This window comes from Chroicocephalus ridibundus, chromosome 18, assembly GCF_963924245.1.
Source record: "Chroicocephalus ridibundus chromosome 18, bChrRid1.1, whole genome shotgun sequence".
NCBI lineage: Eukaryota > Metazoa > Chordata > Aves > Charadriiformes > Laridae > Chroicocephalus > Chroicocephalus ridibundus.
In genome coordinates, this window is record NC_086301.1 from 7,888,600 (window position 1) to 7,900,251 (window position 11,652).

The 11,652-nt window shown below is 56.5% G+C and overlaps 1 protein-coding gene across 1 annotated transcript; it reads left to right on the forward strand.

Moving 5' to 3' along the window:
* Positions 1-180: 180 nt before the first annotated feature.
* On the forward strand, positions 181-10,782 carry STT3A (STT3 oligosaccharyltransferase complex catalytic subunit A). Its single transcript, XM_063355240.1, has 19 exons — positions 181-279; positions 1,978-2,065; positions 2,249-2,374; positions 2,681-2,741; positions 3,413-3,534; positions 3,782-3,927; positions 4,197-4,287; positions 5,007-5,113; positions 5,500-5,664; positions 6,199-6,379; positions 6,893-7,048; positions 7,231-7,322; positions 7,983-8,138; positions 8,252-8,440; positions 8,521-8,637; positions 8,719-8,821; positions 10,125-10,313; positions 10,430-10,545; positions 10,633-10,782. The coding sequence occupies exons 3-19, from the start codon at positions 2,287-2,289 to the stop codon at positions 10,669-10,671; spliced, it is 2,118 nt and encodes a 705-aa protein (XP_063211310.1). The 5' UTR covers positions 181-279; positions 1,978-2,065; positions 2,249-2,286; the 3' UTR covers positions 10,672-10,782.
* Positions 10,783-11,652: the final 870 nt, after the last annotated feature.

Consider the following 11,652-nt stretch of genomic DNA (forward strand, 5'->3'; position numbering starts at 1 on the left):
CGCGTCCGCCCACGTGACCCGCCCGGCTCCGCCCCCTCGGGGCGCCCCAAGCCCGGGCGGACACGTCACGCCTCGCTCGCCGCCGGCCCCGCCCTTCGGGCAGGCGCCGCGCGCAGCCCGCCCAGGCGCCGCGGCCAATGAGCGCCGCCGCATCCGGAGCGGCGTCGGTGAGGACCAATGGCGAGCGGGAGGGGCGGGGCGGGGGCGGGCCGCGGCGGCGGGCGAGGGCGGCTGCGCGGGGCGGATGGCCGGGGCGGCGGGGCCCAGCGCGGCGCCCGGGTGAGGGCCGCGGCCCGGGTGGCGGGCGGGGGCGGCCTTGGGTCTAGTGGTGTGGGGTCGTAGGGTGCCTGGGCCCGTGGGGTGGGGGCCCGTGGGGTGAGGAGGTGCCCGGGCCTTGTGGACCGAGGGGCCGTGGGGTGCCCGGGTCTGTGGGGTGAGGGGGCTGTGGAGCTGTGCGGTGTCCAGGCCTGTGGGGTAAGGGGTTGTGGGGTGAGGAGGTGCCTGGGCCTTGTCGGGTGTCCAGGTCTGTGGGGTGAGGGCTTGTGGGGTGCTTGGGCCTGTGGGATGGGAGGGGGTCTGGGCCTTGTTGGGTGCCCAAGTCTGTGGGGCAAGGGGCTGTGAGGTTGTGGGGTGCCTGGGCCTGCGGGGTGAGTGCCTGTGAGGTGAGGGGTGCCCAGGCCTTGTGGGGTGCCCAAGTCTGTGGGGTGAGGGGTTACGGGGTGCCCAGGTCTGTGAGGTGAGGGAGCCGTGTGGGTGAAGGAGCTGTGGGATTGTGGGGTGCCCAGGTCTGTGGGGTGTGGGCCTGTGGGGTGAGGGGGTGCCCGGGCTTTGTAAGGGTGCTCAGGTCTCTGGAGTGAGGGGCTGTAGGGTTATGGGGTACCCAGACTTGTGGGCTGTGGGGTTGGAGGATGCCCAGGCATGTGGGGTGAGGGGCTGCAGGGTTGTGGGGTGTCCAGGTCTGCAGGGTTGAGGCTGTGGGATTGTGGGGTGCCGGGGCCTTGTGGGCTGCCTAGGCCTGTGGGGTGAGGCGTTATGGGGTGCCTTGGTCTGTCAGGTGATGAGAGGAAGGTCCATGGCCCCAGGACAGCTTTTCTGCCTTCCCAGCCCAGGATCTGGGCACTGGCCGGGTGCTGCTGGTTTTCCCAGTAGCTGTGGCGTTACTGGGTGGCGAAGGGTCCCCCCCACGCCCTGTGTGTCATCTGCCGGAGCTGTGGAAATCAGGGTGCCGGTGGTACCTCGGTGGCAGAGCCACTTGTGCCCGGGAGGCATCTGCATTCTGTCATCGTTAGCTGCTGCTTATTATCCCCAGGGGAACCAGGAAATAATTACAAAACGGGCTTATTTCTGTATCAATTAGTGACAAATCCGTGCAAGTCGGAATCACTTCTAGGTCGCAGAGAGATTTTTTTCCAAGCCCGGTTTGTATTTTATTTTTAAATCTCAGCCTGTCCAAATCTGCCCTCCCTGGCCTTGTTGCTCAGAGAGGAGAGCTGAGGGTTTATCTGCCGGTTCTGGGACTGAACCTGCAGGGAGTGGTGGGGTATTTTTCCTAATTGATTGGGTAAAGAAGCATTTTAAAGAAATCGGAGTGTTTTCAAGAGTAGAAAGACGTTATTCTTTGGCCACAGTTTCACTTCCTTGGTGTTTAATATCTGGATTTTGCTGTCTCTTCCTGCAGCCAGGGAGGCTGAATTAAACCACCAAGTTGTCCCATATAAACAAAGCTGACTTAACTGCGCTGGGCCGCGTTAGCAAACCACTGGGATGTATAAGTTTAGCGTAAATAACTCAAAGTGGGAGCAGCTAGGAGCCATTCGGACTTCCTATATATGAGAAAACAGCACTGACTTCTTGCGGTCTCCATGGATTGCTGTTTTAATGCATCGCTTACGGGTCGTGGTTAAACTCCAGAGCCCAGCCAGGGAAAATTTAGGGGGTTTGTGAAGAGCTTACAGATTGGTTTTGTTTTGTACGCAGAGAAACAGACTCGTCCTCTGCCCCTAAGAAGTTCTGGTCTCTGTAAAAGAAAGAAGAACCTCAGCCGAGACTTGGGGCAGCTGATCAGGTGAGGATGGGAGGCAAGGGGGGGTTGGGGGAGGGAGGCACGGGGCATTGGTGGGGTTAAAGGTGGACACAACCTCCTTGGGCAGGAGCGGGGTATTTAAGGTCCTGTTTCACGAAATGTTTAGGGACGTTGTGGGGCTGGGCGCTGCCTCGCTCTTTGATCATCTTCCCTCTGCGTTTTCAGGTCTTCAGGCATCCCCAAGCTCTGCCTTTGATGTGAAGATGACCAAGTTGGGGTTTCTCCGGCTCTCCTACGAGAAGCAAGACACTCTGCTCAAGCTCCTCATCTTGTCGATGGCAGCTGTGCTCTGTAAGTGCCTCCTGGCACTGCGGGTGGCTGCTGGTGCCCTCAAAGGGGGACCCCGGGCTGGAGCCACCTCTGTTGCGTCATCTCTTTTATAGGTTGTGAAGCTCTCATCTGTCTATAAAGCGTGCCTTAAGTGACCACTTTACTCTTTCTGTACCTTTTCCTTTGAAAACTGCATCTTTCTTTAGCTTCCCAATGACCAGTTTAAGACAGAAACAATTTTAATCCAGCAAAAAAGTAGATAAACCTGACGTAACTCTGGCTCGGCCAGTGCTGTAGGTTCACTCTGCCCTTTTTCTGTGTTTGCAGCTTTCTCCACGAGGCTTTTTTCCGTCCTGAGATTTGAAAGCGTCATCCATGAATTTGACCCGTAAGTGTCTTCCTCCCCTTTCATTTCCTGGGGCCTGCTGGGTTTTTTCTCTCCTGGGGCATGCAGAATGCGGGTGGTGTTCGCTGGGCCTTGAGTTAATCCCCGTTGAGGATGAGGGATTTGGAGGGCAGTTTTCAGTAAAGCTAGTTTTTCCTCTTCCAGACCCGAAATTCACTTCTCGGTTCCTAGGACTCATCCTGCAGCCTGGATCTAATTAATCGCCCAACACTGCTTTTATGCTGGGCCGTGGTTATTCTCTACCTGAGCAGGGCACAGCAGGAGAGAGCGCTCCTAGTACACCTTGTGTCCACAACCCAGGCTTGTTGCTGGTTCAATCAGGCGCGAGGGAGAACGTTACCTTCGCAAACCCACTTTTAAAGCCCCTAGGAGGAGGGATGGACCCTTGCAGCTGAGGTTTGCAGCAGTCTAGGGAAAATGGACTAATTCCCTCTGCCGGGAAAACCCGGTCAGCCCTTTCAATGCCGTTTTACCCCTAGACGTTGGAGAAGGGTATCCAAACGGGCATGCAATTTGACAGGCGAAGTGCCTGTCGAAAGCTGCCTCGTTGTAAGAAGGCTCGTTAAGGACTGCGCTTGTGACCCGAGGAGCGGTGAGCAGGCAGTATCCCTCCGTCCCGATGCGGAGATGCTTAGTGCTTGTCGCTGTTACAGGTATTTTAACTACCGCACAACCCGCTTTCTGGCGGAGGAGGGCTTCTATAAATTCCACAACTGGTTTGACGACCGAGCGTGGTACCCCTTGGGCAGGATTATCGGTGGCACCATTTATCCAGGTAAGCTGTCGGCCTTCTGCTGAGCCGAAACGCGCCTCACATGAGGGAAAATCATGAGAGGGGCAAATAGCGTACGCAAAGCAGAGCCCTGAACGCCAGCTGGGAGAGGAGGGGAGCTCGGGGATGCCCTTCATCGAGGCCAGGATGAGACTTTGGACTGCCCTGCTGTTAATTTGAAACTTAACGACCTCCGGTGTTGCGAACAGAGCGAGAGCGCCCTGATAACGATGTCGTTTCTGTCCCGCAGGCCTGATGATCACGTCGGCAGCAATTTACCACGTGCTGCACTTCTTCCACATCACCATCGACATCCGAAACGTCTGCGTGTTCCTGGCTCCCCTCTTCTCCTCTTTCACCACCATAGTGACTTACCACCTCACCAAAGAGCTCAAGGTAAGGGGAAAATCGGGGCGCGCCTTTGGAGGCTTTTGCTTTACGGAGGAGCGCAGAAAGGCAGCGGGCAGCTGTATCGGCAGTTTGGAGGTGACCACCGCGCTGCTCAAAAGCCAGAACTTCTGGGAAATGGGAGATCAGCTTTAAAGTTTCATTTCAACGCTCTATTTTTATTCCTTCGAGGCGTATCCGTGTGTAGTGTGGCACGATAACAAAAGCCCTAAAACCTGATGGCTTTTTCCCCCCTTTGGCTGTGTTTTTTCCCCCAGGATGCAGGGGCAGGGCTCCTTGCTGCCGCCATGATCGCAGTTGTGCCCGGGTACATCTCTCGATCTGTTGCCGGCTCCTACGATAACGAAGGTGAGTTTGCGACCCTCAGAGCAGGGAAACCCGTAAGGAACGTTGGGTGCTGGAACACGATGGCAAAGACGCTGCAGGGCATGACAGAGGAACCGTCCTCGCCCAGCGAGCCCCGCTGGGTCCCTGCAGTTGAACTAACCCAACCGCTCGGAGATCCTTGGCCGTTCTCGCCTATGCAGTTCAGGAGAAGGGAGCGTTTCCCGACTCCGGCAGCGAGCGCACCCCCTTCCCCGAGTATCCTTGTTTGCAAACAAAAAGGGTTTTGCCGCCTCCACAATCTCTGCTTGAGATCGGAGCTGCTGCGCGACTCCCCCGGGGTTTTCTCTCTGTTCTGGCAATGACTTTGGGGCTGGCAAAGGGAGCAATCCTGTCGTCGATGCCTACGGGAGGAGAATCCAGGTTCTCCTCCCGTGTCTGGGCGACGTAAGGAGTCGCTGTATCTAGAAAGGCTAGCTGCTGTGGCTTGAAGAGGCCCCGTGAGCTGTTACCGGCAGCAAGACACAAACATCACAGCGTTTCGATCTAGAAATCAGAGAGGAAGCCCGTTTCCGAAGCCTAGCTCTTTGTACGAGGTGCCGTTCCACCTTCTGATGGAGCAGCAAACGCATTTATATATATATTTTAAAGGCAACTGGGCGCTGTGGTGCTCCTCAGAGATTATATTGACATTTCAGGGCTGATGTGAGCTTGCTTTGACCTTTCTGTCTCCTTCCACCCAGGTATCGCCATATTCTGCATGCTCTTAACTTACTACATGTGGATCAAAGCCGTCAAAACCGGCTCCATCTATTGGGCGGCGATGTGTGCTCTTGCCTATTTCTACATGGTAAGTGTTCCTTCTCCCGGCGCCGAGGTGTTTCTGATACGCCGAGCAAAAATACGTGGCCTGCTGTTCCTGCATCCTTGTATCCAGGGAGCTGGAACCTCTCTGAAGGGCTTGGTGTGGAAATCGAACGTACGCTTTCTTCATTCCTTTCCACTTAGCGAAACTAGCGGGTTTTTGTGCAAGGTTTTATTAACGGCATTGAAAAATCCGGGCTTCTGGCGGCTGTGACTGAGATCCGCCCTCTCCAAGGGCGTCCTCAACGGCTGGCTGAAAATCCTGCACCTGATCCCGGGAAAATCAATCCTGACACCTTTGACCTCTGCTGTGCGACCTGTTCAGTCCTGGAACTCGTGGGGGTTTTTTTGTTTGTTTTTCTCTCTTGGCAGGTCTCCTCGTGGGGCGGCTACGTCTTTCTGATTAACCTCATCCCCTTGCACGTTCTCGTGCTGATGCTGACCGGCCGCTTCTCCCACAGGATCTACGTAGCCTATTGCACTGTCTACTGCTTGGGAACCATCCTCTCCATGCAGATCTCCTTTGTTGGCTTCCAGGTGGGGACCGGAATGGTTTGCGGACTCGAGGACGGTCATTTCACGGGTTGTAGCAGAACAGCAGCGAGTTGGCACCCGGTTTCTCTTCTTGCCTTTGTTGGTGACATTATAATTGGGTGCTGGCTTCAAGTCTAGCTCCCGTTGCGCTGATTTGTTGCGACCTTTGGCAAGATTAGCTTTTGGAGGCGCTGGATGACTTTCAAAGCTGCTAATAACCTTCGCGGCATCGGTTACCTTTCATGAAAATATTTCCGTTTTCGGTGAAGGAAACGCACAGGCCAGGGTCTGTCTTGGTATCACAGGAAAAATGCCTGCTTAGCTTGCGTTTCCAAGAGAATCGCCTTAATTTTCCACGTGGATTCCTATCTGGGAATCGAAGCCGATGTAAGAAAGTGACTCAGGGCAGCGGGGAGGGGACGGTTTCCTGTGACTCGGGCAGCGGTTTTGCTGAGAAGTGATTTGTGAAAAGCAAAAATATCGGGCACAGCGCGGCTCTTGTTTTCTGCATCTGCTGACGCTCTCCCCTGCTCGCAGCCCGTCCTCTCCTCGGAGCACATGGCTGCCCTTGGAGTCTTCGGCTTGTGTCAGATCCACGCCTTCGTAGACTACCTCCGGAGCAAGCTGAACCCGCAGCAGTTCGAAATCCTCTTCAGGAGCGTCATTTCCCTGGTCGGCTTCGTCCTCCTCACCATCGGGGCCGTGCTGATGCTGACAGGTAGCCCGAGGTGGTGGCCACGACGAGTGCGTTTCACCCCCAGCTTCGCCTCCTTTGGGGCCTTTGAAGAGCACGTCGTTTTTCAATCCTGATTCCGCGTTACCGCCCGCATTTCAGTGCTTGCGAGTCCCCCTCTGAGGGGGACCTGCCCTAATTTGCGCGTTAGCAGGGAAATATTGAAGCAGCAGCTCCGGGCGATACGAGGCGCAGAGAGAAACCCGCCGTGACTCAGCGCGCGCTGGGGCCGCTGAGCTGATGCTTTGGAAACTGAATCGCGATCTGTAGTAGCGAAGAGATGCTAAAAATTTAGGTCGGGCGGGGGAGAAGTCTTTTTAGGGTAAAATTGCACCGTATTTCTTTTCTAAAATGGCAGTTTTGAGTAATAGAGATGTTAAACGGGGTCCAGGATTGCTCATTCAGCCTTGCACGTGCTTCCCGTGTGAGAGAACGTATCGGGTTACTCTCTGCTGGAACCGAGTATGATTGTTTTTTTTTTTTCCTCCTCTTTCCTAGGGAAAATCTCCCCGTGGACGGGGCGTTTCTACTCCCTGCTGGATCCCTCCTACGCAAAGAACAACATCCCCATCATCGCCTCCGTCTCCGAGCACCAGCCCACCACGTGGTCCTCCTATTACTTTGACCTGCAGCTTCTGGTTTTCATGTTCCCAGGTGAGCCCAGCGCAGATATCGTCGCACCCCGATGCATTCACTTCACCGTACCGCACCGGGAGGGTTTTATTCTGCCGGCCGCCTCCCGCAGCCTCCCGTCTCCTCGCGGTGCTGCGGGCCTCTGCCGGCTGTTTTTTATTCCGGGAAGGTGAACCTGACCCGTTTCTCTTTCCTCGTCGCAGTGGGTCTGTACTACTGCTTCAGTAACCTCTCGGACGCCCGCATTTTCATCATCATGTACGGCGTGACCAGCATGTACTTCTCGGCTGTGATGGTGAGCGCTGCTGCCTGCCGGGCACGAGCAGGATGACGGAATGGGCTTAACGAAGCTGCTTTGATTTCTTTTTCTGAATTTGTTGAGGACGGTTCTTCCACCCTGAGCGGGCTGAACTGTTCACGGGGCTTTTCTCCCTTCCTTAAAATGGGTTTATTCACCCCTCTGTGCAGCCGTGTTGCAGAACTTCCTGGGTTTGGTGTCCCTTGCTTCCACGCGGCCACCCACTGGGTGGTTCCTGGTGTCCCATAGCTGAGTTGCAAACCCAACCAAATTCTCCAGGCAGCCGAGCAGGGACCGATGAGAGACGGCTGCTTATGAGCCCGTTTCCACTCTCGCTCTGGCACCCCGAGCCCTAAATGCGGGTTGATTTCTGTGTGCGGAGGCATGTACTGAGTCTTGGCTCCACCTCCACTTGCCCAAGGGTGTTAAATCGAGGTCAGTTCTGCACCGTGGCCTTCAGAGAACAAGTTCTCGGAGATGTTCACCTGAGATGGTGGCAGCTCCCAGTCTGCACCCACTACAAAAAATCAGCTACGGGTTTATCTTGAGGCTGATGTTTCTGCTGAATTAGGGACGGCATTTAATTTCCCTCTTCTTTCAGATTTCTGCCCCAATTTCTTCGCCAACGGGCCCTGACTCTTCTGCTGTTGCCCATAGGTGCGTCTTATGCTGGTGCTGGCCCCGGTGATGTGCATCCTGTCCGGCATCGGGGTTTCTCAGGTGCTGTCCACCTACATGAAGAACCTGGACATCAGCCGGCCGGACAAGAAGAGCAAAAAGCAGCAAGACTCCACCTACCCCATCAAAAACGAAGTGAGTGTTGGGCTGGCTTGGGAAGGAGGAGAAGACACCTGGGCCTGGTGGGGACGAGTGCAGGAGGCTGGTGGCCTCTGCCCTCCAGCGTTGACCCTGATTTGTTCCCCCAGGTTGCCAGTGGCATGATCCTGGTCATGGCTTTCTTCCTGATCACATACACCTTCCACTCCACCTGGGTGACCAGCGAGGCGTACTCCTCCCCCTCCATTGTCCTGTCCGCCCGGGGTGGGGACGGCAGCAGGATCATCTTCGATGACTTCAGAGAAGCTTATTACTGGCTGCGTCACAACACGCCGGAGGTAAACGGTGGTGATTTGGGCGGTGAGGACCCAACGTTGTCCGCTGAGGTGCTGACGGCTCGTCTGGTGTTTGGGTGCAGGACGCCAAGGTGATGTCCTGGTGGGATTATGGGTACCAGATAACCGCCATGGCCAACCGGACCATCCTGGTGGACAACAACACCTGGAACAACACGCATATCTCCCGCGTCGGTCAGGTAGGTCCTTCCCTCGCCCGCCGCCTTGCCCTGACTTTTCGAGGCCACCGCGTGGCGTGACTGACGCTGTGTCCCCTCCAGGCGATGGCGTCGACAGAGGAGAAAGCCTACGAGATCATGAGGGAGCTGGACGTCAGCTACGTGCTGGTCATCTTTGGAGGCCTCACCGGGTACTCCTCTGACGGTAAGGTCTGCTCTGAGCTGGGTCAAACCCACCCAGGCAGCACTGGTGGCACAAGCGTCTCCAAAACAGCTCCAGAGGAGCAAAGTCCCACCTTCAGCTGGGGCTGCCAAGTGGAAACGGTACCAAAACGCTCCTCTCTGGGAGCTGCACGGACCTTTTTTGCTTGCCCCCGACTTGACTCTTCGCTCTTTGCCCCCCAACTCCACTCTCTGCCCCCCAACTCCACTCGGCCCTTTGCTCTTTGCCCCCCAACTCCACTCCACTCCTCGCCCTCTGCCCCCCAGCTCAACTCTTTGCCCCCCAACTCATCTCCTCACTCTTTGCCCCCCAACTCGACTCAACCCAGCTCTTCGCCCCCCAACTTGACTCAGCTCTTGCTCTTTGCCCCCAACTCCATTCAACCCCTCGCTCTCTGTCTCCAACTCAAGTCCTCGCTCTTGCCCCCCAACTCCACTCTTCACTCTTTGCCCCCCAACTGAACTCTTTGCTTCGCTCTTTGCCCCCCAACTCAACTGAACTCTTCGCTTTTTGCCCCCCAACTCAACTGAACTCTTCGCTCTTTGCCCCCCAGTTCCACTCAACTCTTCGCTCTTTGCCCCCCAGTTCCACTCAACTCTTCACTCTTTGCCCCCCAACTGAACTCTTCGCTCTTTGCCTCCCAACTCCACTCGGCTCTTTGCTCTTTGCCCCCCAACTCCACTCGGCTCTTCGCTCTTTGCCCCCCAACTGAACTCTTCGCTCTTTGCCCCCCAACTCCACTCAGCTCTTTGCCCCCCAACTCCACTCAACTCTTCGCTCTTTGCCCCCCAGCTGAACTCTTTGCTTCGCTCTTTGCCCCCCAACTCCACTCAACTCTTTGCTCTTTGCCCCCCAACTCCACTCAACTCTTCGCTCTTTGCCCCCCAACTCCACTCAACTCTTCGCTCTTTGCCCCCCAACTGAACTCTTCGCTCTTTGCCCCCCAACTGAACTCTTCGCTCTTTGCCCCCCAACTGAACTCTTCGCTCTTCGCCCCCCAACTGAACTCTTCGCTCTTCGCCCCCCAACTCAACTCAACTCTTGCTCTTTGCCCCCAACTCCATTCAACCCCTCGCTCTCTGTCCCCAACTCAACTCTTCGTTCTTCGCCCCCCAACTCCACTCAATTCCTCGCTCTTCGCCCCCCAACTCCACTCAATTCCTCGCTCTTTGCCCTGCAGCTCACCTCCTCGCTCTTCGCCCCCCAACTCCATTCAACCCCTCGCTCTCTGTCCCCGACTCAACTCTTTGCCCCCCACCCCCCAACTCTGCTCTCCGCCTTTCAGACATCAACAAGTTCCTGTGGATGGTGCGGATCGGGGGCAGCACGGACACGGGCCGCCACATCAAGGAGCACGACTACTACACCCCCACGGGGGAGTTCCGGGTGGACCGCGAGGGCTCCCCGGTGCTCCTCAACTGCCTCATGTACAAGATGTGCTACTACCGCTTCGGCCAGGTCTACACCGAGGCCAGTAAGTCCCCAGAACCCTCCTCCCGGGGCGGGGGGGGACACACGCACCGCTTTTGGGGCGCCCCACGTCCTGGGGGCGCGACGTGGCAGCCCCCACTGTACCCTGCCCTCTCCTAGAGCGACCGCCGGGCTACGACCGGGTGAGGAACGCCGAGATCGGCAACAAGGACTTTGAGCTGGACGTGCTGGAGGAGGCGTACACCACAGAGCACTGGCTGGTCCGAATATACAAGGTACGGCCCCGAAATGAGCCCAAACTCCCCAAATTTGGGAAAAAAACCATGAAATATCACCCAACTGAGCCCTTTCTCCCCACCCAGGTGAAGGATTTGGATAACCGTGGCTTGTCGAGGACGTAGAGGAGCCGCCGCCGGCCGCGCCACGCACCGCACTGACCCAGCCTTTGCCTGTGAAGCAGAAATATTTTGGGGGGGATTTGGGTTTTTTTTTTTCGTTGGGGGAGATGGGGGGGGGCAGTTGATTTATTTTTGTTTTATACCGTTGGTTATCGCAGGCAGCGGCGGGACGTCGTCCCTGCCCGTCCCTGCCCGCCGGGGAGTGATTTTTATATACGCACGGAGCCGTCGCCCAATCAGAAATAACGGCTTTTGCCGGGGGTTGATTAACGAAGAATTACGAATAATAATAATTAAAAAAAAAAAAAATAATTAAAAAAGGCCATTTTGGTGGGGATTTTTCCGCCTCCACCAATGTGTGGGGAGGGATTTTGGGGGCGTTTTTGATGCTTTTCGGTGATTCGGGTGAAAATCTGGACCAAAGCGGGGCTGGGTCATGCTTTGGGGGAGGGACCAAGGCATCCAGTGCCTCCCAGTAACGGCCAGTGCCACTCCCAGTGCCTCCCAGTAACCACCTGGGCCACTCCCCCTGCCTCCCAGGAGCCCGCGGTGCCTCCCAGTATCAGCCCAGTACCCTCCATATGATGCCAGTGCCTGCCGGTAATTCCCAGTACCACTCTTAGTGTCTCCCACTATCCCCCAGTGCCACTTCCACTGCCTCCCAGTATCCCCCACTATCCCCCAGTGCCTCCCGGTAACTCCTGGTACCACTCTCAGTATCCCCCAGTGCCACCCAGTAACTGGCAGGGCCACTCCCAGTGCCTCCCAGTATCCCCCTGTGCCTCCCAGTAACCGCCTAGGCCACTCCCAGTGCTTCCCAGTATCACCAGTATCAGCCCAGTACTCTCCGGTATGATGCCAGTGCCTCCCGGTGACTCCCAGTATCCCCCAGTGCTTCCCAGTATCCTCCAGTGCCACTTCCACTGCCTCCCAATATCCCCCGGTGCCTTCCGGTATCCCCTGGTGCCACCCAGTAACCACCTG

Coding starts and splice junctions, on each gene's coding strand:
- STT3A (XM_063355240.1), top strand. CDS start 2,287: ATGACCAAGTTGGGGTTTCTCCGGCTCTCCTACGAGAAGCAAGACACT. Junction 2,742..3,412: donor GTCATCCATGAATTTGACCC/GTAAGTGTCTTC, acceptor TCGCTGTTACAG/GTATTTTAACTACCGCACAA. Junction 8,139..8,251: donor CCTACCCCATCAAAAACGAA/GTGAGTGTTGGG, acceptor TTGTTCCCCCAG/GTTGCCAGTGGCATGATCCT.